Source organism: Staurois parvus, unplaced genomic scaffold (assembly GCF_062004578.1).
Source record: "Staurois parvus isolate SC_StPar_1 unplaced genomic scaffold, SC_StPar_1.0 ptg000099l, whole genome shotgun sequence".
In the NCBI taxonomy this organism is placed as follows: domain Eukaryota; kingdom Metazoa; phylum Chordata; class Amphibia; order Anura; family Ranidae; genus Staurois; species Staurois parvus.
The window spans coordinates 4,303,795-4,331,002 of record NW_028317895.1 but is presented as its reverse complement, the minus strand read 5'-3'; the positions used below and the strand labels follow the sequence as shown (position 1 = coordinate 4,331,002).

The 27,208-nt window shown below is 41.7% G+C and overlaps 1 protein-coding gene across 1 annotated transcript in view; it reads right to left on the bottom strand.

Moving 5' to 3' along the window:
- Window positions 1-27,000, bottom strand: part of RGS14 (regulator of G protein signaling 14) — a 152,188-nt gene extending 125,188 nt beyond the window's left edge. The window contains exon 1 of the mRNA XM_089671123.1: window positions 26,874-27,000. Coding sequence (XP_089527249.1) covers window positions 26,874-26,897 — 24 coding nt within the window. The 5' untranslated portion in view covers window positions 26,898-27,000. The remainder of the gene's footprint in view (window positions 1-26,873) is intronic.
- Between the last annotated feature and the right edge of the window lie 208 nt (window positions 27,001-27,208).

Genomic DNA, 27,208 nt, shown 5'->3' with positions numbered 1-27,208 from the left:
GCAACATGCATTTTCCACACTTGCATCCACAGTCAGGGAACAGTCCATGACAATGGTTTTGTTATTTTATTAGGGGGATGTAACTTGAATAGGGTAATGGGGATTATGGGATGCCCAACTTAACTGAATCAATGCACGGAGACAACTTCATTCCTATTTAAAGAAACAGATTCTGCACTGTTCTTTTCCTGGAAAGTTTTCAGCCCCTTATGGGCTAGGGACTTGCAGCCCCTCTAAAAGTTAGCTCGGCTTGGTGCAAACTATATACAGAGATGCTGCCTCCACTCCTCTGTAGAATTGCTCCCAGCTCTGAAGATCTCCCAGGACAAGGATAAAGGATTAAGAACAGTGCTGTCCTTTGAAAGCTTTCTACATATGGCAGTCTCTCCCCTTGTAAATCCCTGGGTGTGCTGATGCACTCACTCTGTCCTCCTACTGCTCCTAGGCCTTGATCCTGTCCATTTGGTACTGCTGAATGAACCCTCCTGTGCCAACCGCAGCCCAGCCTGGAGGCTAGCCCCCCCACCCTTAGACCTAGGGGACCCCTCTTAAGCCACAGACAGTCTCCTCAGCACTCCATCTTCAACCCAACTCAACCCAACAATATGCCAGCCTGACCATATTTATGGGTTGATCTACCACTCTACCAAGGCCTCCAAACTTCCAAATTTGGAATTGGTTAAACTCCCATGAACATGCACCTCCACCCCCCCCCCCTTCACCCACTGGCTTCTGGAAGGTTCCATGGTCCTCCAGAGCCATGTGGATGAGACAGGGTCCCAAACTGTTAAGTCTTCCAGCATGACCTGCAGTAACCTGACCTTGATCACAGACTTACACACTTACCATGAGTCATACACAATACATTTTCCTACAAACACTAGAGGGTGCTACACATGAATTTGTTTCAGAGAAGATCTAACCATTACCCACTCTGTCCAAACCCCAAAATGTTGTTCAGTTGTAGGTACAGTTGGGCTTTAACCACTTCAAGTCCAGACACTTTCACCCCCTTCATGTCCAGGCCAATTTTCTATCACACTTTGAATGACAATTGCACGGTCATGCAACACTGTACCCATATTTTTTAGCATTTGTTTGAGACAGATAAACTTTATTTTGGTGTTATTTATTCACCAGTGGAGTTTAAATTTTTTTGCTATATAAATGAAAAAGTCCAAACATTTTGAAAAAAAAAAGTGTTTTTCTTATAACATTTTGCAAATAAATAATCTTTCTTCATAAATGTTGGCCAAAATGTATTCATCTATCTTTTTATTAAAAAAAATAACCCAAATCAGTTTATAACCAAAAATTATAATTTTTCAAAACATTTTTTTTAATTTAGAATTTTTTTTATATTATTATTTATGGGGTTTTTTTAACATACCGTCACCCTAGCAGTACAGTGTCACCATAGTGACACTGTACTACTTGTGGGGGATGATGAAGATGATCACTTCTCCTTCTCTCTGGCTGCATTCTTGCAGCCATTGAGAAATACTGTGAGAGCTGTGATTAGTCACAGCTTGTCACATGGTACAAGGCTGTTGTGACTAGCCTTGTACCATGTGACCTCTGTGATCATTCACAGATTTCACTAGTAGTAAGCAATGATGTCAGAAGTGGCATCTTGTTTACTACTGTTCCTGTGATCACTGATTGGCCAATCAGTGATCACATGAATCGGGACCTCACACAGAGGTCCCGTACAGCGATCAGTGTTTGGAGGACACAGCAGGCACCAGATCGCGGTGCCGCGTGCGCCCAGGGAGCGCGCACAGGCAGTGAATGCGGAGGCCATTTATAAATGGCCACCCGCTCCTGCACTGCTCCTGTCCAGCCGTTTATGTACATGGGCCAGATGGGAACTGGTTAAGGTGTAAGGTGAACTAGAAACCAGTTGCAGTTCCTAGAATAAGACTCATAAACATAATAATAATTACTAAAATAGAAATAATTAATAATCAAAATGGGTAAAACTGATAACATTGGAGTTGATTTACTAAAGGCAAATGTAAGTTACTCTATATCTGAGGGGAAGCTCTGAAATGAGGGGAAGCTCTGCTGATTTTTATCACCCAATTATGTGCAAGCAAAAATGTTTTTTTTTTTAATTTTCTTTGCATGTGATTGGGTATTCTTTGCAAAGTGAAGGTTTACCTCGTTTACTAAGCTCTGCAGCGAACAGAATATTTGCCTTTAGTAAATCAACCCCATTGTCATAACTGCATGTTAGGAGTGTTGGGATTAGCACTTCAGCACTGTGCTGAAGTGCTAATCCCAGCACAACCCGCCCATCTTCTTTCTTTTTTTGTTTTTATTGCTAGAACTTTATTGAAAGTTCTGTAATAATATCACAAGTGTCGGGCTGCTGCGCTGAAAAAAGTTTTTAAGTGAACAGCATTGCAATGCAGTGGTGTGAGTTGACACCATAGGAAACAATTAAACTTGCCTTGTGTTTGCGTTGGGACTGCCCTCTGGATCCTTGCCCAGTGCACCCCAATGCAAATGGTGTGAATGGGCCCTAAATTAACATTATGGGATTTATGTTTTATTGCTCATGACAGTTGGGTTCCTCTAACATATATAATTTTTGCTCAGATCTTTCTGTGGTTAGGGATGTAGTCCATGCACTTTCAAGTATGGTGTCCTTGTGGTCAGTAAACCAACATCTTATGTATACATTATGTGGATTATATCATAGAATTCTTTAAAACGAATTAAAGAGGCGCTAAAGATGAATAGCAGGCAAATGTGAATACAAGTACATCGCCCTCACACATTTAGCTTGCAAAGGCGTCTTTTTTTTTTTATCAAAGATACATTGATGCCTCTGTGCAGGTTTGAGGCTAAAACTTTTATTTTATTTTTTTTAACAGAGCACATCCAGCTGAACCTGTCATACTTCCTGTGACAGGTAAACAGAGTCCAAGCAGATTGTCCAATATTTGTTCAGGAAAGTTGCTATGACAATCCCTTATTCCATATCTCACGTCAGTGCAAGACACCAAGGCCCTCAGTCATCCCTTGGTGACGGTCCTCGATGATCTGCACTCTTGGTAACCGACCTTCATTGACAGGACATTTCTATACTATGAGGAAGAGCACAGAGGTTGTGGAGTAAAGTCCTGGATCCTGGACTGCAAACTATGTGTAAAATTCATATGGAATTTCTGCTATGCCTCTTATTATAGATCAATATGTAAAACGAGCTGTTTTCATATCTACAGAAAATGATGGATGTTGTTCATGCTGTGAACTGGATTGTATAATAAGCCTTTTTTAATGAGATGATTCAAATAGTTATGACTGCAGAAAATGAATTCAGAATTTTTATATTAAACTAATTGGACGCCATCCAATCATTTTTCCGGAGCATGTGCTTTTGGCTCATGTTATTTCAGCCACAGGCAGGACTTTATTTAGTTGCAGCAATGCAGTGATGCATGTATGTCAAGACAAAAAAAATATGCAGTACATCTCTGCAATACATAGATATTTTCTATGTATTGTGAAGAAAAATGGTGCTGCGATACTTATACTAAAAGTGAATAAACCTGAATAAACAATACACATACATAAAATAAAACCAATATGTGTATAACAATCTGCACTACTAATACATAAATGAGTGAACAATCACAAAAATCCAAACATGAGTGAACAATCCACATAAACCCTATAACTAATATGCAAAGTAATATCCACAGAAGTGAATCCACAAAATGTGTACCAAGTGACAATAAGGATGAAAAGTGGTCAAACAGTGAATGCAAAAAACATCAAGTGTTCAGTGGATTAATAGCATAATGATAACATATAGACAAACCAAAATTGCTGTCAGTGGCGATAACAAAGTGGCATAGGAAAATGGTAACAAAGATGAAACGTGGCCAAAAAATGAAAATAAAAAACATCAAGTGTTCAGTGGATAAATAGAGGAAAAAAATGCTGTCAATGATGATATAAAAGTGACATAAAAGAGTGGCAACAAAGATAAAACGTGGCAAAATAGTGAACAAACGTCAAGCGTTCAGTGACTGAAATACATAAAAATATAAGAAAAAACACAATAAGATCAATGGCGAAAAAAAAAGCGGCAAAAAAAATGACAAATAGTCCCAAAAAAACAGTTCCAAAAAACACAAACGGTGTGTGTATCTTCAGCATAAAGCTGTGAAAAATCAGTGACCACAGACAAAAGGGCGATCCTTCACTGCCTAGTGTGCGCGCTCACCTTCAAACTGTGACCCGCAAGGAGTTCCAAAGCATAAATGCAGGTAAATGATCCCCAACCGGATGGATCTCAATGGCGAGACAAACGCACCCTGCGCGCTCCCAGCACTTATGTCCGTGACTCACAGAAAGGTCCCAATCTCCCCTTGCGATCATATGGCCGCTGTGACAGAAAATCACGGCGGTCACATGAACCTAAAACCCCGTCCCGCCTCCCGGCTTCTGAAACTCTTAAAGGGCCAGGAGGCGCTGGCGCAAAGGGGTTAATGGTGTATAACTTTAAATCTCCTCCTCCTCTAAATTCCTTCACCACATCAAATCGTCTACTCTTCTGAAATCAAAGACCCACCTGCAGGCTCCCCCGCCTCCATCCTATGTGTGCCCGCCGCCTCCAGAGCTCCTTCATCAGTCACACCCATCATTTTCTATGTATTATCCCTTTAATCGCTTGAGTACCAGCCTGTAATACCTCTTTACTGCTTTATTTTCAGGTCATTTTCCGCTTTCTAGTAAAGTGATACTTTGAGCAATTATTCAGTTATCCAACACCGCACCCAAATTATTGTTATATCGGGCGCATGCGCGGCTGTCTCCAGGATGACAGCTCAGTAAAGAGAGCTCCGTTCCACTGCCAGCTAAATCCCAGCACACACCAGACCCATTGACACCGTAGCTTTTCCCCGATAATATAAGGGGACACAGAGGATCCTAGCACCCTCAGGATCATGCCCTGATGTCACAGATCACCAGGGCAGCCAGGGAAGCTGACAAGCTTCTTCCCAGCTCTCAGCCCCTGCAACCAAGATGGCGCCGGCCCCTCACAGGACGGTCTCCTCACACAGGCAGAGGGAGACATAGCACCGGCCACGGACCCCAGGCTCAAGGCACCACTGTACCCAGGAGACCCGGGTGAGTCCTCTCTGCCCGTCTCCTTCTACTAGCAGTCCTGATAAGTCCAGACCCAGACTGGACATACAATCTATTTCTGACCTGCAGCCTTCCTATCCTCATGCATTTACTACTACTTCTACTCCATCTTTAATTGAAAACTTTCCTGCTTCTGACCAACCTATCACTGAAATCTCAATGAAAAGTATGCTACTCTGCCTGTGACAAACACTACATGACAACCTGACAGCAACCTTAATGCAAATCTCAACCATGGTACAAAATCAAGACCACCGTATCCGCCACATTGAGAACAAAATGGGGGAAATGTTTGCGGGACACAATGACCTAATAGACGCACACGCAGACCACGGAGCTGACATAGATCAAATTAACCTCAAATTTGCAGACCTAGAAGACCGCTCATGGCGGAACAATATTAAATTCTGAGGAATACCGGAATCTATACCGGAATCACTACAGACGCCATAGTCCCTTACATCCAGCAATATATGAAGCACCTCATCCCTTCTCTAACAGATGTGGAGCTTGCCATAGACCGTGCACACAGAATACCAAAACCGTCGTTCCTACCGGCTGCAATACCTAGAGATGTCCTAGCACGCGTACACTTCTAACACGTGAAAGAAAAAATAATGATAGCTGCTAGAAACCCTACCTCAATTTCAGCATCTCAGGCGAATATCAAACTATTCTCAGATCTATCAAAAGCCACACTTCTCAACCGCAAGAAACTTATTACCATAAAATAAGCACTGCGGAAGCATGGAATCAGTTACCAATGGGGTTTCCCCACAAAGCTCATTGTTAAACATCAAGGAAGGCTCTACATGATCAAAACCCTAGAAGCAGGCATCAAACTCCTGAAAACATGGAACATCATATCAGTGGACTCCCACCAATCCACCTCTACTCGACCACAACAAATGGACACAGAATGGTCCTGAACCAATAGTCCCTAACACCATTCACCACCCAACATACTGGGTAATGCCTCAAAAACCACTAAAGGCTGGCAGACGGCCCCTATCTGAGCATTTCTAAACTTCAAGTTTTTCATCAACATGACTTCTTTCTTGAGTCATGTATGTTCTCGTTCCCCCATTATACAGTAGCAAAATGTGCTACACATATTGTATTTTTCACAAGTTCTTTTTACCCCCCTACCCTCCTCACACCACCAGTCGCTCAAGTCAACTCCTCTTTTCTCAAGAACCTCCATTACAAGCGGAAATACCCTCCTCAAACCATCAAATCAAGTTCACCACTCCTTCTCTATGGAAGCTTTACATCTACAACAAAGGAAAACCCACCTTCTTCCACATCTTACAAGTCATCTCTGCTACTCCATGCAACCCTTCTACTCCCAGCAATATGATTAGCATATCATCCTTGAATGTATGTGGTCTTAACTCTCCTTACAAGAGACAAAAAAAAAGCTCGCTCCTTACAAGCTGACATCTTATTCCTCCAAGAATCTCACTTTGCCTCCACCAAAATCCCCAAATTCAACATACACCACTTCTCATCTATATATATGGCAACCAGCTCAAAAAAAAAGAACGGCGTCATCACAGCCATAAGAGACTCCCTGCAATTCCAATACAATTCCAATACATCTCAGAAGTAGCAGACCCTCAAGGCCGCTACCATATTCTGATATGCAAGATCAACGGAATCCTATATACCCTGGTCAACATCTACAGTACAAATACCAACCAACTCCAATTCTACAACAAAATAAACTTAATCATCTCTACCCAGAGACAAGGCAGGCTACTATTAGGATGAGACTTCTACATCATAAGCAACCCACTCCTGAACTCTTCTTCCAGTAAACGCTCCTCCAAACATACCTTTAATCGCTTTCTACACAACAACAACCTCTACGATATATAGCGATGCCAACACAGTACGGAAAAAAATTACACCTACTATTCTCCATCCCACCTCTCCTACTCCAGAATTAACTTTTTCATCACAGACAAGTGGACTCTACAACATATAACCTCCTCCAAGATCGGCACCATAACATGGTCAGACCATGCTCCAATTTCCTTTACTCTAGACCACAATCAACACTCTACGATCCCTCGATAATGAAGATTGACTTCAACCCTACTGAAGAATCCAGACCACAGGAAACATATATTGGACGCTCACAATATGTTCTTTGAAATGAATGAATCACCTGATATCTCTATACCTATATTATGGTCCACTTACAAGGCATACATGAGAGGTATTCTTATTCAACGAAACTCCCGTATCTCTAAACAAAGAAACCAACAAATTGACGAACTCCTTATGTCAATTAAAACAAAAGAAGAATTAAACAAAAAATCCCCAAATCCCACAACTGCTGCTGTCCTCACCATAGATAGAAACAAACTCAGAACCCTCTTACTTTATAAATACGACCTCAACCTCCAAAAAATGAAAACTAAATTTTACTCCCTCAGCAACAAAGCCAACTCCCTATTAACCAAAATGATTAAACAACGGCACCTAAAATCCAAAATACCCTCAGTTCAACACCCAACCACACATACCTTGACCACAAACCCACAAGAAATAGCCAATACTTTTGCGACCTATTACCAACAACTGTACAGCCTTAAAAACGACCCTAACATCATCCAACCAACACTAACATCCATACAACAATTCCTCCACACAACTAAACTCCCCCAACTCTCTCCATCTCAATTGGAAGCTATATCGACCCTGATATCTCCCAAAGAAATAGAAATAACCATCAAAACACTCCCTCTTAACAAATCTCCAGGAAACGACGGTTATACGAACAAATTTTACAAATATTTTGCCCCTAACCTATCACCATACCTGTCCAAACTCTTTAACCATGCAGCCACCACTGGTATATTCCCCAAAAACATGCTACAGTCGATAATAACGACAATCCCAAAACCTGGCAAAGACCCACAACTTGTCCAAAATTATAGACCAATTTCCCTACTCAACACATACATAAAACTCTATGCAAAAATTATAGCTCGCAGGCTACTCCCTTATCTTCCTACCTTAATACAGCCAGACCAAGTAGGATTCATACCAGGCCGCCAAGTACCCGATGCCACCAGAAGACATATCTCTTCTCCACCATTTAGAACATACCAAACAACCCTCAATACTCTTATCCTTAGACGCAGAAAAAGCATTTGACTGAATACATTGGCTATTTATGCGAATGACCTTACAGAAATTTGCTATCACAGGATGGATGTTAATGGCCATCTTATCACTATACTTCTTCCCCTCAGCCAGAGTATTAACAGAGACAGAACGTTATCAGACCCTTTCATTATCACTAATGGTTCTAGACAAGGCTGTCCATTATCTCCCATCATATTTGCATTGCTCATTGAACCCTTAGCCTCTAAACTTAGGGATGACCTGGTATTCACTGGCATCAAACACCTTAACACTGAACACAAAATTAGTCTATTTGCAGACTGATGATTTGATGATTACCAACCCAACCAAATCCCTCAAAATGGTACGCACGCACCTTCAACAGTACTCGACGGTCTCTTACTATAAACTCAATGAACCCAAATCTTCAATCCTAAATCTCCACACACCACACTAAACCCAGGTATTACTTGCTAAACAATTCCCCTTCTCCTGGGAAAAAAACAACATCCTGTACTTAGGAATCAAACTCACCACAACAACAGACCAACTATTCTCCTCAAACCATAAAATACTACTCAAAACTATACCCCAAGAAATTGCCACCCTTCGCACCTCAGAACTTTCCAAATTAGGCCGAGTTGCGACCTTGAAAATGTACATCCTACCAAAAATCCTATACATTTTTCGCACACTTCCCATACCAGTTCCTAACACCTTTTTCTCCAAATTACAATCGATTCTCTCCAGATTCTTATGGAACTCTAAAAAACCTAGATGCACCACCAATCTCTTAATACGGCCATCTTCCAAAGGAGGCGCAGGCCTCCCACATTTAAAATCCTACTATAATGCTACTCTCCAGGACCAAATATATTTTTGGTGGAACCCAAACAAAAATCTGGTCTACAATGGAAACCTTACCCTTTCTTCCACTTAAACCCCAAAATTTACTTCTAATTCCATCAATGTCACAAACAAATTACCAATTAAAGCACCCATGTATCAAAGCCGCTCTTCAAGCCTGGCACGATCTTCTGACCATGGAATACACAGATCCCAAACAAATTTGCACCCCAATTGACATACTACATACCATCACACCCTCTCTGGACCTATCTCAATGGGAAAAATGAAACATACATAAAATAACTGACCTCTATAAAGACCACACCCTACAATCATTTCAAAATCTCCAATCCAAATTCAATCTCCCTACCACTGAATACTTCACCTACTTAAGAATCGTCCACTGTATGCGAACAAGAAATATACCTCATACCACAAAGATCCCTAATACCGCCTACCTTTACTTTACCAAACCACAATACCCAGGTAAAGGAATCTCCACTTTCTACAAGTACATGACGAACCTGCAATATGCTCTAAAATCTACCTCTCTATCCAATTGGGAAAAAACCCTTTCAGAAACAATTACAACACAGACATGGAGCACCGCATTTAATACAACCTACAAATCATCCCGATGCAGCTCGCATTGGGAATCATACTTAAAAATCCTCCACCAATGGTACCTAACCCCTGTCAAACTAGCCATGTATCACCCAAAACACTCCTCCTCTTACTGGCAACAATGCGGAGACATAGGCTCAACACTACACATATTATGGTCCTGTAAATCAATCAAATCCTTTTGGAACAGTGTCCTCCAACTAATCTCTGAATTAACCCAAACAGTGATAACCTCAAATTCTTCACTCACGCTTTTACACATTGGGAATGAAAAATTTCCCTATAACTCTCGTACCATCATTGTCCACATACTTTTCGCAACAAAAATCAATATAACCAGATTATGGAACACCACTACTGGTCCTTCTCTCAAATCACTAATTATAGATCTTAATTTCCAATGTGAAATGGAAAAAGGATCGGCCTTCAACAACTCCACCCAATACAAATTTAACTCCCAATGGACTAGCTGGTTACAACATCCTAATTGCTCAGTACAACCCTGATATCTTACAAACAATTGAACTACCCACCCATTTTAGACTGGTACTCCTTTTCCACCCCATTTCACTTACCCCCCCCCCCTCTCCCTACCCTCCTCCTTATCCCCCCTGTTTAATACCCCTTCACCATTTCCTACACTTAACTAAGGTTCAGTATATAACCAAGTCTACCTCTGATGCTAATGCCTTAACCCCAGCCAAACGGTGGGGTAAATCCGTACCAATACTGTATTGTATGACTATACTTTCTACTGAACCAAACATCATTATTATTTTGCTTTGTTATTGAAAATCTTCAATAAAAAATATTGAAATTAAAAATTATTTTTATATAATTTTTTTAGACAAGTGGAGCTTTATTATGGAGATCTATAATAAACATGTTTTTTTTTAAACTGTTTCCATTTTTTCTGTTAAAATAAAAATTCCAGAACAGTATGAAAACTCGCAAAATGACACCCTTTTGTAAAATAGACATCCCATGTTAATCTCATTTTTTGAAAAAATTTTTAGAAATTAAGAAATATGCTGGTATAGAGGAGAACATGAAGGGCTTAAAATATAGGTCACCTACAGTTGAACTACTATGTACCAAATTCAGTGGGCTCCCAATTACACCCTATTTGGATATACATTTGATGTCATCACTCATGACCCTGTATAATAAGGCAAATTATCCTCTGCTTTTCCAAAAACTGTGGGAAGGCCTGGACAGGTGGACAATATTATCCTATCTCATAGTTTGGGAGAATCCATTCAATTAAAATGAATCTACTGCCCATATTATTATTTTAGTACCTTGCCTATTGCAGTCCCTAGGCAGGAGTTAAGTAAGATGCAAAACCATGTAGGTGTCCTTTTATGACACAGAGAATAGCTGAGATTCAGAGGATCACAGCTATTCTCTGGTCATTCACAGTTTATGACACCCAGGAGAACATGTTCAGCCCTTCACTGGAGATCTGTGTTCTCCCTCCAGATTCTCCAGCCCAGAACTGGAGAATCGGAGGGGCCGCAAACTAAGCAGAGATAATTTACCTCTGCTTAGTAAACTGATCTTTTACTGTAATCTCGCGAGATTATAGTAAAATCAGCCGTTTTCCAGTGTTTGTAGACCAGTTCTCCCTTTGTTTGGAGAACTGATCTACATATGCTTCATAAACGGCATTCACAGGAGAACTGTGTTCTCCGAGAATGCCGGAGAACTGAGCAGCGATCTATTACTGCTGGTTCATAAATGGACACCATAGTTTGAACATAAATGAATGCTGCGCTGCCTCTGGTGAAAAACCACACTTCAATCAAAAAAACACACTACAATCAAAAAATCAACAATAAACGTGTGTCTGTGCCTCCTATATTTCTATGGAATTTATAAAATAAGCCCCTCCTCCTCAGAATAACCGTCTTTGCAGACGCATCTTATAGGTGAAAGATGTTCAATGAAGTGAAAAAATGTTAATTAGTGAAATAATGTGCAACTTCTGTGCCAATCCTAACCAATTTGAATATATAGCATTCAAATGTTATACCATAAACAAACATGTACACAGTACATTAGATATGCAAATACTAAAGTCCCAATCCACCGCTAACAATATCAGATATGAATGTCCCAATGTGATTCACTTCCCCATCGGCATCAAATGTGAAAAGGGTGAAACGGTGATCAATTATCTTTTCCGTGAAAAATCTTTGTGTTGAGTGTACCACTCAGTGCCCACCCCCTCCAGAGCCCCACTCACCCCAATATGTTGACTACCTGGTTTGTAGGTCAAACTGCGCGTTTGGTGCGTCAGCACACTCCTGCAGCGGTTGGCTGCCAATGTGATCTCTAAGCCTCTATCCTCTGGTTTCAGACTCCATGTATAAAAATACTTCGGCTCCTCCACAGTACTCCTCCATCACCATAAAAACATCAAAAGGGAGCTCCCATAGCATAATACTGTTTTTCTTTGGTAAAAAACATTTATATATGCACTTACATGAGATACAAATGTGTGGCACTTTAAAATCCTAGGACACGATTGTCCTTTGTGTTCCCTCTCGTGAGCCCAAAGTGGCGCTGTCAAGCCCCGCCCTACACTTTTTGTCATATGACGTCATCAGGAGCATCATACAGTATATATCATCATATTCTGGAGTCACAGATGCCCAGAAAAATAGGCTGACATTATATATATATAAATCTTGTGGTGGCTTAGGACTTCCCAATCTTTCGACATATCATCAGACAGCACAGATTTCTCAGCTTGCTAACATGACTGCTCTTGAACCTAACCATCAGTGGGTTGCTATTAAAACCCTTTTGTACTCTTTTCGCCCTTTTGGAGAGTTAATGTGGATCCCTAGTGGACTGCGTCCTCCAATTTTGTGTCCTACTTTGTCATACTTACTCACAGCTTGGGACAGGCAAAGAGCTAGAAGGACTCTTTCTTCCCTACATACTCCCTTGGCTCCTATGCTCACTAATCCGGAATTTCCACCAGGACTAGTACCGCATCACTTTCAGTGGTGGACCAACAAAAGGTCTACTAAGGATAGGAGATTTCCTCGATGGTGACAAGCCATATACCTTAGCCCATTTTTGCAACACCCTACATATTCTGTTCACTGAGATGTTTCATTACGACCAGCCTTTATCCTATATGCATACTAAACTCCGTTCTCTAACCAGCCCCTCGACACTAACATCGTTTGAGATATCTTGCAGATCATGAGATTTAGCCAAAGGTCGTATCTCTACAATCTATATCCTATTGACGGACTTAATCTGTGAAACTTCCCTACATGAAACTATGGGAACAAGACCTGAAGGTCTCCTTTAATCTCTCTGATTGGCAGGGTATTGCTAATGATTTGTCCAAAATATCTATCAATACAACAATAGTGGACGCAAATTATAAGATTGTTTTGCCCTGGTACTTTGTTCCCACCAGAACTGCAAAAATTTACCCATCGACATCTTCAAATTGCTTCAGGCAATGCGGCCAACCTGGCTCTATGTTTCATGTGTGGTGGTAATGTCCTGAAGTTGCTAGGTTTTGGTTTAAAATCTTTATGCTCATCTGGACAGTCATGGGTATAAATGTTCCCAGAACCCCAGAGGTGGCTTTATTCCAGAAAGTAAATATGGACATACCCAAGTGGGCTAAACAATTGATTTCTTACATAATTTTGGCGGCTAGAATTGCTAAAGCCGTGTTGGAAACAGGCTGTGGTGTCATTGGACTATGTTAAAAATAAGGACTGGATCATGCTAAATTATAAACCCACTTGTACCGTTCAAAATAATACAAAGAAATTTGACAAAGACTTGGGATCCCTATATTGCAGTAGACTGACTAGACTTTGAGATCTCCTCCTCTAGAACTTTGATGACTTTTCTGAGTTTTTTCTCTTTCTGCCTTCTTCCTTTCCTACCTCTCTAGGTTTGGATAATAACAAGACCACAAGGTTCTTGGTTACTGGCTAACAGTTGGGATTTTCAGGGTTTTTGTTTATATATTCATGCTATTCCCTATTTATACTTGATTTATGTTATCATGTGGGCAGTTTGGCTCTTTTTTTTTTTTTTTTTTGAGGGGGGCTAATCGGCAGTTGGCCTGCTTTTCCATTATTTTGGAATTTTCTTTGACTGAGACTGCCTTCATCTATTGTGAGTTTTATCCATGTGAACCCCCTGTTATTCTTATCCTGATGTATGTTTGTATGACTGATGAACTGGGTGGTTCTGTACGTTGTTAATCCTTGTTGTTTATACAAAACTCAATAAACAGATTGAAATAAAAAATATAGGCCACATGCAGTGGAAGAATGGAGATGAAAACATTAATGTGTAGTAGTGCAGGATAAGGGAGTTTTAGGGTTAATATACAGGTCATCTAGACAGTGTGAAGATCAGATGTGGTGGGGGTGACAGGGTTAAACACAATTTGAATGTACTGCAGCTGTGATCTGTACAGTTCTCAGGAACTAATAAATTATTGTTTCATTCATTAGTTCCTGTTTCCTCTCCTTAACTCATAAGAAGAAGGGAAGGGGCTGTGAGTTGTAAATGCACACTGTTTGTGTCTGAGATTACTGTGATTGGTCTCTCTATCACAGCAATCACAATGTTCAGTATAGAGCTGCTGGGACCAGCTCAGTGGATAGACGAGCTCATGGCGCCGCTCCAAGCCAGACAGCACAAGAGTTACCTTGCCGGTATGCAGAAAATGGGAGCCGGCCACTGAGGCCATCACACACATTTCAACCTGACTGGCCTGGTTTGAGTAGAGCACATTCTCTCTGATGACCTATGTTTCGGAACAGACATTAATAGCTGCTCAAAGGGGCTTTATTAAGTGTTGTTTATAAATGGCTCTAGTTAAATAAACATTCTCTACTGTTTTTACATGTACAGTGGTACAAAACTTGTTTAAGGTACAAAAGTTGGATGAAGCTCAATAAGGCACCAAGTGGTAATAATATTTAGGGCAGTATGTGCTCAAAGATGTATGCCCAGGATGCAGGCTTCTTGGATCCATCCCTGGGAGCATATTGCCCTGAACATTAGTAGCAACCAGTGCACTGTCCAACCACAGCAACTGCTAGCCTCTGTTGAAGTTTTACAGGCTGCAGGGCTAGACAATGTGCCTGTACCTTCCATCCATATGAAAATGCCAGGATCTCATGCACAGGAGCCTTAGTTGTCAGCAGAACAATATTCTACATTGGAAAATTTTTCACCTATTTATGGACTAATGACAACTTATAGTTATGGCATTCTCCCCACTTTCTGTCTTATTGATGATAGTCACCAGGACAAACAGAGAGAGTCCCAACAAGGGACTCATTATTCTGCAGTCTCAAAATAAGAAGCAAAGGCTAATTAGCCTGGCCATAGACAATTCAAATCTCAACCGGTTGAGCACAGGATGAAGGACAGCTCCGAATTTTGGGGTCCATGCATGCTGTCATAAAAAACGTTGCTCCTAGAGGAGTTTAGCATTTGCCTGTAGAAGCAAGTAATGTTATCCTATGTGTCCATACACATTAGGTAGTCTAGAGGTGATTTTTAGCCCTCGTGCACACTGGGCGTTTTCATAACGCTGGTAACGTTAGCTGTGTAAAGTCACATTAAAAACATGTTTTTCACCTTTTTTTAGCGTTTTTGCATTAGCGTTTAGTGGCATTTTGCCGCAATTAGTGACGTTTTCCCACATTTGCATTTTTTTTGTGGTTTTTTAACCCCAAAAAATAAATTTTTTTTTGTCAAAAAAGTCCAAAAACACCGGTTTGCGGCATTTTACCAAGTTTTACCGTGCTTTGCCGCATTTTTCAGTGTTAGAACATTTTTACAGCTAATAAACTCCTCTAGAAATCCACTAGTCCTGGATTTTTTTTCCAGCCAAAACACATCACAGCCAAAAAATGTTGCTTACAGTCTATGTGTGCATGGACCAGGGGCGGACTGACAACTCATGGGGCCCGCGGACAATAGGGAAACATGGGGCCCTGTGTCCTTGCCCAAACTAAAAAAAGCCTATGAAAAAGGTACCAAGGGCATCTCATGGGGCCCCCTACTGACCCCGGGCCCTCGGGCAGTGCCCGAGTTTCCAAATGGTCAGTCCGCCCCTGGCATGGACACATAGGATAACATGCTGGGGAGTTTACTGTAGAAAAAAAGGTCAAAAGTCAAAAACAGCAGCTGTAAAACTGTCAAGTGTGCAAGAGGACTTAGGCTCAGCATTTAGAGTGAAAAAACCCTTCTGTTTTGCGTTTTTAAGTGTTTTTCTGGCAGAAAACAACTGCTAAACGCTTCTAAATGCTAGTACAAAAAACGTATAAGATTAGCATTTTTCCTGACAAAAACACTGGTTTTTAAAGCTAGTGTGCAAGGAGTCTTAAAATTAACTTTTTGCACTTATTAATCAAATATAACAAAACACTTTCAATGGTATATTTAACAAAAAATGGAACAAATAAAAAAAATTATTTACATACACATAAAACCACGAATAAGGGGACTGTCATGGCTCACCCCGTTTTAAAATGCTTACTCCCCGACTGTCATGCTGATCCAAAGACTTCAATACTTTCTAAACACGTATAGAAATTTTGGCCATACCTTGGTGCTGGAATGAATGAACTCCTGTACACTAAGCACAGGAGTTATGTCATCCTGAGTTGACCAACCAAGCCAATGGAAGTTCCAACCCCCAGAAGAAACCAGGAAGAACATGTCAAACTCCCAGCTAAAGAGTGTGCAGACATCTAACCGCGGCAGCGGAAGTGTGTATTTGTGGACTTTAGTTGTATTTTAACTCACAGGGCCTGGAGTCATCCTCAGACAGATTACATTAAGCTAAACGGGGGCGGGAAATATAAATAATTCATAGGTAAGACTGCACAGTTATGATCATTTTACACTAAATATTCCAATTCTTGCATAAGCTTTTCTGATAGTATTTAACCGGATGCTCAAGGGAAAACACCTCTACTTTACCTTTTCTTCGGGTTGAAGAAATCAATCCCAATGTGTTTATTCACCAAATGCCCTTGTCAAATGATTAATAATACATGTGGTTCTCAAGAGAATGGCAAAACCGCAATTGTATTCATTTTAAACAAAAAAGCACTTTATTAATGAGACTCTGTTCTTTGTGGTTTTGTGTCAGTAATTTTCAAAATGATTGAGTTAGACATTGTAAAATGTTACTGTCCATAGGAGGTGCCACAATAACAGCACCAGTATTGATTCAGCAAAGTGGAACAGCTACTTGCATATGTAATATATAGTAAAAGTTTCACACTTACTGTGATTTTTAAAATACATTAAAAGGTACACTTAGTACTGAAAGTGATGTCTCAAAGTGAATACAGAGAACACAACCTTTATGGCCAAGCTTTAAAGTGTAAATAAACCTAAAAGCAAAATTGTTATATATTGCAGCTTATGACCCTTAAATGTGGTGGCTGCATTCATATTCTATTTTTAGGCTTTTTCTTCCCTTTTTTTTCACCTAGTGATCCAGCCAGTAAGTCTGGTATTTTTTTTAATTTCCTACAACAGTCCCAGCTGTCCAGCAAAAGTGGAAGGTAGAGTGTACAAACAAACCATTTACTACTGACGGGGTGCTTACAATGATCAGCGTTTACTCATGTATTTTAAAAATGCTGGTGCATCTAACATTATCCTCCCCAGGATGACATTGCTGTTGTCCAGAGGTGGCTTCATTGCTCCTTCATAGAGCAGGCAATGTAATATGCCTAATTTTACTTTGTCCAAGCTCCACTGCAACCCTGCTCCAATAGAAATTGTGCTGAATCTTGGTAGCAGGCACCATGACATGACACATGTACCTTGTCCAAGCTCCACTGGTCCAATAAACGTAATGTTGGAACTTGTGTACAGGCATCATAGTGTGCCTAGTTGTACCTTGTCCAAGCTCCACTGTAACCCTAATCCAAAAAAAAATGTAGTGCTGGAACTTGGCAGCAGTCACCACAAGGTGCCTAATTCTACATTGCTTCTCAGCTCCACTGCAACCCTGATCCAATAAAAAATGCTGAAACGTGGAAGGAATGTCAGTGTGGTAAATTAGGGTGGGGAAAATATGAGAAAAAAAACAGGAGTAGGCACCATATCGTGCCGGCCACCAAGCTGCATCCTTTGTTTAAACTTATGTAGCACTACCCCCTTGGGAGTTGCTGTTGAATTTGGGTCCCTCTATAGTCCTGCACAGCCAATCAGCATTCTCCAAACAGCATTCATCCACAGACAGAAAATCAGGCCTTGAGCGTTGGTTTTGTTTTTTATTGAGGAGACTGAACTTGGATAAGGTAGAGGGGTCTATAGGAAGCCCAAGGGTAACTGAAATCTGAGGACAAACTTCCTGAATTATTCACAGCCTCTCCACTGCAACACAGTCTCTTGTTGGAGTGCTAGCCAGCAACTCTTATTGTAGTACTACAGACCCCAGATGAACTCCTCTTCCACCAGCAGTCTGTAAGTTTCCTTTCCTGAGCAGGGGATTTGGCTCCTGTTCCTTTAAGCAAAGTGCACAGTCAGTAGAAAGGGGCTAATCCAGTTTCCCACCAGAGTGCTCCTTCCCCTATCCACCCAGGGGGTATAGGTGTACTCAGATCCTCTCCTGCACAACTTGTGGAATGGCTGCTTCTTCCAGGCCTATCAGCTGGGCGGTTCCTTCCTTGTCACACAAGTGGTCATCTGACCCTGCTTAGTGTATCAGACTTTGGACCAGCTTCGGCTTTCCGCCTCTCAAGGCTTTTTGGTGCAGAGTTCTGACTGTATATCCACGGAATAGCTGCGAGGTGCCAGGCCATTGGACAACAGGCGTTTAATAGGCTCTCTGGAATGTCCGCCCCTGGCCCAAGCTCCAACCAGTGCAGTTGGCCTCTTGCAGTCAGTACAAAACGAGGCATAATCCCTCCATGGTCTCGATCATCCCCAGAGCAAAGCAGCCTCGATGCTCAAGGCGGACCGTTGTATTCACGAAGGTCCGCTCCGGACAGTACACCTACGAATAAACTGGCAGAATGCCCTCCATCTTTGTCCACCCACCCTGTCTCTCCACATGGTGGGTGTAGTGGGCGGTTTTAAGTACAAGGCTTCGGGCTTGGTAGGCATGGCCACGCCCCTCCTCGTGATCACTTGGCACCAGCCAGACTGCCAAGCAGGAACTTTCCCGCCAAGGAATTAACTCCCCATGTGCTGGTAGAAATTGAATTGCAAACACGGTGATGGCTGTATCCTGATGGCAGGACACTAACAGTTTGCCAACTAATGGTGGACATTGATTTTCAGCCATTTCAGAATAGCGGAGTTGCACATACACATTAAAGGGTGGGAGCAATGTTGTCCCGCAGTGGTTGCCATTGGCTGTGCAGTGTGCTCTGTACCCCGCCAATGCCCATCAATGAGCATTCTCCAGACAGTGTTCATCCACAGACAGAAAATCAGTACTTGAGCATTGGTTTTGTGTTTTTATTGAGGGGATTGAACTTGGACAGGGTAGAAGGGTCTATAGGATGCCCAAGGGTAACTGAAATCTGAGGACAAACTGCCTGAACTATTCACAACTTTTCCACTGCAAAACAGTCTCTTGTTGGAGTGCTAGCCAGCAACTCTTGTTGTAGTACTGCAGACTCAACATGAACTCCTCTTCCACCCAGCAGTCTGCAAGTTTCCTTTCCTGAGCATGGGACCTGGCTCCTGTTCCTTTAATCAAGGTGTACAGTCACTAGAAAGGGGCTAATCCGGTTTCCCACCAGAGTGCTCCTTCCCCTATCCACCCAGAGGGTGTAGGTGTATTCACTCTGATCCTCTTCTGTACCGCTTGCGGAATGGCTGCTGCTTCCAGGCCTATCAGCTGGGTGGCTCCTTTGTTGTCACACAGGTGGTCCTCTTCCAGGGGACCAGTGAATCCTGAGCTTTCCTCCTCTCTGACTCCAGGCTCGAAGGCAGGCCCCATCCCAGCAGGCCTCCTGGCAGCTCTCCTCCACCAGCCTCACATCTTCCTCACTCCGATTCCTCCACTCAACTCCTTCCTCACCCCACTACTGAGCAGACTCTAATACCATTTAAGGAGTCCAGCCCTTTGCCAAGCCTCCTGTTGGGGATCGGCTGAGGTCCCTAAAAAGTGTGGCCAACAACTCCTCAGATCCTCCCACTGCCTCCAAGGCCCTCCTCCTGAAGCCTCAGAGCAGGGGGAAATTCCAGAGGGGCTGACTTGCAGAGGCTCCTGACTAGCCATCTGGGATTTAGCTCCACCTAGCGGTACTAGGAGGGTGCTACACTTATTTTTCAGAAGAATAGGATTGCTTTAAAGTTTAAATCTTATTGTCACTACAGTATATCAAGTTGCAAGTGCTTCAGAAAGCAGACCCACCGCACATGTAAGGAGCTCTTTGGATTCTGGCTGCAGTGAATTACACAGTGTAGACTGCGTAGTCTCCTAGTTAGCATCAGTGCAAAATTCAGAATATTAAAAGCATTATATTAGCAAACAATTATTCATGCCAATAGTAAACAGAATAATATCCTGTCCAATTAAAGTGTAAACTGTAAGTGCTTGTACACATGTGCGACCATGTTTGCTGCTGCTCTGCAAAAGCAATCCATGTTGGATCACTTTTCAGAGGCATTTGACAGGCAGTGTGGAGGTGATATGTCAAGTGAATGGGGCTGCACTGCAGCAAGGTACAATGCAGTGAGATTGCAGTTCAGCCCTATTTCTTTGTATGGGTCAAGCTCAATGGTGGTACGGCCTGGCAGATGCAATATGCAGTTTGATTTTTGCCTCAGCTGCAAAGTATCATGCCTGTGGTATGCGTACAGCCTTGTGCAGCTGCATTGTTGTGTTTAGGAGGGCAGCCGTGAGGGGATAAACTGCGGCTCAGCCACCTGATTTTACTGCCCCCTGTGGTTTATTATATCAAATGCAAAAAAAATAGCTGTTCATCCAGACAGAAATCTTGTGAGCTGATAACTTCCTGTGCTCTGTGCCTCTGGGCTGTTATCAGTTAGCATACTGTATTTCCCTGCTATTTCCATGGACTACAAACCACCCCCCCTCTTATGGAGAAGAGAAGGAGATGTTATGTATTCCTAACACAGTGTTGTGTAGTCCTAACACACTCCCTGCTCTAGGGTGACAACGCAGCTCAGTACAGTTGTCACCATAAGACAGTAAGTGAGTTAGTGGCAGGATTACAAGGTTAAAATAAAGGGGAAAAAAAAGAAAAATTAAAGAAAAAAGAAAATAAATGCAGCCATCCCATCCAAGGACTGGTAAGCTACAATGCTCTCAATTTTTGTTCTTTAGTTTACATATGTTTTAAATGTAAAAAAATACTCTTTGCTCCTCCAAAGACCTATTGCTCTCTAGCTATCTTGTCTCCTCCCATGCTGATCTCCAGGACTTCTTCAGAGTCTCTGCTTTCCTCTGGAACTCTCTACCCCAATCTATCTCCTACTCTGACTACCTTCAGGCAACCCATGATAACAAATATCTTCAGGGAAGCCTATCATGCCTCCAGCTAACAATTGAACTTTTACTCTTCCATCAGCTCATCCCCCACAGTTATTACCTTTTCTACCACTTGCCCGACCCTATTAGATTGAAAGCTCTTATGAGTAATGTCCTCTTAAAGTGGTTGTAAACCCTTACATATGCCCAGTAAAGTGACTGGCTTCAGGTGATACACAGAGATGAAACTAATCATCCTACATATGTTGTACCTATTTATCTACAGCTGTCTTTCCTCTGCATCCATTCAAAGTGCACAATTTACACAGGATCTCTCAGCTCTGAAAAACAGGGAGCTGAAGTCACACCAGTGAGGAGAGCTCTGAGAGCTGATTAGAGGACAAGCCTACACCCCCCTTCACACACATGCAAAAACAGAAACACTGTCAATCACAGAGTGTACCCTCCCATCACCATTTTTCTGTTGGTATCATGAAACCTTGTCTGAAGTGAATCATGCTTATAGCAGAGGAATGAGGCAGCAGACAGAAATGAAACTTAGTTCTCTGGATAGAAACCAGTACACACTTTAGAGGGATATGCTTTGTTCATATTTCATGTCTGAGGTGTACAACCACTTTAACCCACTTGTATTTTGTTGTATTGTAACTGTATTGTCTCCCTTTAGATTGTAAAGCGCTGTGAAAATTGCTGGCGCTATATAAAGCTGTATAATAATAATTAAAAAAAGGTGGGAGAGATCAATCAAATTACGGTTGAAGCTAGAACGGCCAGTTTGTATGTCTGAAAATTGTAAAATGATATGGCTGGATCTACAGGGGGTGCTGGGGTGGGTTATACCCCCCGCCCCCAAGATTCTGGTCGTGCCCCCCCCTGCCCAAAGACAGCAACCCTTTCCCCCACCACTGAACTTTTCCCAGAGCTGGGACACGGAGGGTGCAGCGGACAGAGGCAGGGGGGCACTGAGAGCTCCACCAGCTCCCTTCTCCCTCTTCTGAAGACACATAAATGCACAGAATAAAGTGCTGAATTAAAGTAAATCGTCTCCCCTGATCAGACATTTCACACAGCTTTATTTACTGCCCCAGTGACTGGATCTGGATCTGTATGCAGCAGGATGGTGGCACACTGACAGTCAGTCTGGCAGTAAATAAAGCTGAGCTGGAATAAGCAGTGATGGTTTATCTGCTCGTGGGACCTGTCAGTGGAGACCGGAGATAGGCAGTCAGCCTGGCAGTAAATAATGCTGTGTGCAGCAAAAGTTCTATCAGGTGGGAAGCTTTACTTTCATTTAACCCTTTATTTCTGTGTATTTGTTTGCTTGGCCACTGATAGGGTTAGATTGGCCATACAAAAATCAATTTTCTTTCCTTCTGCCATGGGTTGAAGGAAAGAAAAGTGCTCAATTTCCCTATCAACACATTCAGTGTTGTTGGGGGAATCTGTTTTGCTGCACTACTGTGTTTTGACAGTAGGAGGGTTCCCCACCATCAAACTATTGCTGGATACAAATGGAGAAACAGAAAAAGGGCGCACCGACCTAGTGAATTATCGTTTAAAATAATTTATTGAAGAAACAAAATAGGTATCATACTCACAATGGACATATTAACACAGGCATGTCAAACTGAACAAGATGTGTGATCTAAACAACATCTGAGTCCATACAATGGAACCCTGGATGACCAACTGGCTAACGCGTTTCGAGGACACAACCTCTTCCTCAGAGGAAGGTTAATATGTCCATTGTGAGTATGATACCTATTTTGTTTCTTCAATAAATAATTTTAAACGATAATGCACTAGGTCGGTGCGCCCTTTTTCTGTTTCTCCATTTGTATCCAGTGTATTTGGACCACCCCGGTCTGTTGAGGGCAGCAAGCAGTGCATATTCCAGAAAATTCCAGAACATTCCTATTGGGTCTACTGAGTCCTTTCCTAGCGCAGGAGTAAAGTGTTTGTTGTGTTGGATCAAGCTATTGCTGGTGGCAGTGATCGTACGGACAAAACCTCACAGGCTGCTTGTACTGAAGCTGATCAATGGATCAACTTCAGTACAACCAGTCTGCTAACAGATGGATAGATTCAAATTTGGCCGGTTCAGCAGGAACCAGCTAATTTCAATCCACATTTGGACATTGTTAAAAGTGCCCCTTTCTTTTATCTTTTATTCTTTTTGCCTATAATTCAAGAAGGGCTTTTGGTACCCTGATGCAAGGAGAAGAGGAACCGTGACATGGAGGGGGAACCTCTTGAGACCTGATATAATTATTTATTTCAGGTACTTATATAGCACTGTCAATTTATGCAGCACTTTACATATATTGTACATTCATATCAGTCCCTAACCCTCAAGGAGCGTACAATCTAAGGTCCCTAACTTACATTCATACATACACATACTAGGGCCAATTTTAGATAGGATCCAATTCATCTACCAGCATGTCTTTGGAGCGTGGGAGGAAACTGGAGTACCCAGAGGGAATACACGCAGGCACAAGGAGAACATGCAAACTCCAGGCAGGTGGTGCCGTGGTTTGGATTCGAACTGACGACTCTAGTACTGCTAGGTGGAAGTGCTAACCATGTGGCCACTGTGATGCCCAAACTAGCAAAACTTTGGTGACTCTCTTTTAAGGGAGTGATTTTAGGGACCCTGATGTAAGAAGGGGGGGATGGGGGGGCTCTGGGGACCCTGATGTAAGAGGGTTGGACTCTGGGAACCTTGACATTGGGAGGTGACACCTAATGTTGGAGGGGGGTGACTCTGGTGGTCCTGATTTTAGGTGGGTGGTTCTGGGGATGCTAATGTAAGGAGGGTGACTCTAGGGACCCTCAGGTAAGGCTGAGGAATTATGGGGACTGTGATGTAAGGGGGGCTCTAAGGGCCCTGATGCTAAAGAGGGTGACTCTGGGGACCCTGATGTTAAGGTGAACTCTGGGGAGCCTGATGTAAGGGGGGGAGGACTCTGATGTAGAGGGGAAACTCTGATGGGGATTCATGATGTAAGGTGGGAATATGATGTAAACAGCTGGGCTTGTCCTGACTCTGCACTCTATATGTTGTTTGGATGTTACTTACTCCTGACCCCTGCACTATATACATTATGTTGTACATTACATAGCCCTGACCATAGTGTTCATTGTCCCAACAATTACTGGTTTTAAGGAAGTTCTTCCTTAAGGTCATCTCAGGCAGACAAAATAATCACGTTAAGTATGCAGAAAAGTATATGTGATTGAAACGTTTAAAATTTTCCTTTGTACTGAGGTTTATGTGTATCTGTGAGACTGTCACTTGTGATATAGCAAGTAGTATTTTGTAGGTACAAGGACTGTGGCATATGTGTACAAGGTATACAGCGGCTAGGCACAGATTCTGTTAAATCACCCCCTTTAAGCTCCTCATCTACTACAGACCTCTGTGTCACTTACTACTGACCCCTTTCCTCCACCCTGCTGGCCTCCTTTACACTGCTCTACTGACCTTTCTTCTTCTGCCCCCTTACATTTTCTACTGCATCCCCACATTAGACAGGCTAGATCCGGCTCTGTAAAATGATCTGAATTTCAAAGATTCAGTTATCTTTTATTCAGAAACGTTATTTGAACATATAAACATGATGCATTTAATAATGCAATCTATATGGGCAGCACAGTGGCTAAATGGTTAGCACTTCTGCCTGGCAGTACTGGGGTCGTTGGTTCAAATCCCAACCACGGCACCACCTGCCTGGAGTTTGCATGTTCTCCCTGTGCCTGTGTGGGTTTCCTACAGGTACTCTGGTTTCCTCCCACACTCCAAAGACATGCTGGTAGGTTAATTGGATCCTGTCTAAATTGTCCCTAGTATGTGTATTTATGTAAGTTAGGGACTTTAGATTGTACACCCCTTGAGGCTTAGGGACTGATATGAATGTACAATATATATGTAAAGTGGTGCGTAAATTGACAGCACTATATAAGTACCTATAATAAACAAATATGGCAATGATGATTTATAAAGTACATTAACCAGTCACCTTTTGTAATAGCCAGATCAGGTAAGACATAACTTCTGATTGGCTGCTACGGGTAAGTAAGCTAAAGCTGCCCATATGGAAGAGAAATATATTTATAAAATAAAATTATAAATGCGACATATATTTAAAATATATTGTCCTACGCGAATATATTTTAACATGTATTCCAAATATGTAAATTAAAATATATTTTCCAAAGTCATATATTTAAAAATATATTTTTCAAAATATATTTTCCAGATATTTTTGAACATCTAAGAAAATGCATTTAAACATAGATTTTTAAATATACTTGTAAATGCATTCCAAATTACACTTTGATATATATTGCAGCATGTGTTCTGAATATATGTTTAATAATATAATTATAAATATATTGAAATATATATTTGAAATATATTGAATATGGCAAAATTGTAGTATTTGAAATATATGTCGATATATTTGGGAAGAATATATTAAGAATGTATTTTTCTTGTTCAAACACTTTATTAGATTTTAAGGGTGTGGGGTTGACAGCAAAGTGCAAATGTCATTCGCAGTATAGATAACAAATACAAAATAAGGACCACAGGGCCCATAGAGGTAGTACAAACATTGCAAATGCATGTAAAAAAGGAAAAAATAAACCCTGAGTAAAAGTAGGGAGAAGAAGAAGGGGGGAAAGAAGGAGTAGAGACAGAGGGGAAGAAAGAGGCAGAGTGTGTGACTTCAAAGAAAGAAGAGGGGGGACAAGGGACCGGACCAAGGTATAGGGGTAACCTTTTGGGAAAGAAGGGTATTAGGGAAGGAGAAGCGATTCATCAAACCCTGGTGGCAGAAAATACTCAATCCAGGGGGACCAAATTAACAAAAATTTGGGAACGGTATCTGTGATGGCAGCCTCCACTTTGGCGTTTATCATGGCCTGAGTCACTTTATTCCGAACCACCAAAGTGAAAAGTGAAGGGGATTTCCAAGATTTAGCTATAATTTGTTTGGCGTAAGAATGTATTTTTAAAATATATTTAAAATATATTTTTCTTCCATGTGGGTGGCCATACATGGATCAAAATTCGTCCAATTCAGCCTGGACTGGCTGAATTTTGATCTATTTATGGCCACTGTGATTGAACAGAAGTTGATTTACTGATCGATTTCTGTTCAGCCGCCCTGCCAGTATATTGACGCTCAGTCAGCGCCGCAGGCAGTAGTCTGCAGTGCTGATCTGTGTTTTCTGATGTCTGGGGAGTCTTGCCGCTGTCAGAATACAATGACACTGCAAGGAGCATTCCCGTATCCAAATTGCATGTGTAAATGGAGAAATTGGGTCCGTTTTTTTTTCGTTTTAAGCTTCTAGTTGAACAAAAAAATAATGGACCCATGTTTGGCCACTTTAGGTAGAGTCTTTGAAGTTCACACTGCACTATTAATAAGGCCATTTGTAATCTGGAATCACACATTGAATGCAGAACAGTTCAGGATTGTTTGCTGCACATTAACAAATGCATTCTTCCTCGCTTGGTGTTACTTAAGCAAAATGAAAATTGAATAGGAAACAAATAATAAAAATAAAAATGCAGTAAATGTTTTACCTTTCTCTCTGGCTCCGAGAACATCCTGAGAAGCTGTAGGAAGAGGAAGAGAAGGTGAGCATCAGGACAGGAGCTGATACAAGTATCAAGAGAGACTTTTGAACTATGGAAAAAATCCCCACAGATGCTGACGTCTGTTACAATCGTGCAAGCACTCACTCCGTCAGTAAAGTAAACAACACAGTGATTATGGAAAGAAAGTACATTGGACCAAAACAAGCAGCCAGCACGGCCTGATGCAGCCAGAATCGCCAAGTGACCAGTGAGGGCTCTGCTTAAGGGGACAGCAGGCTGATACAAGTAGTAATGATCCCTAATGTGCTGCATGATGGATA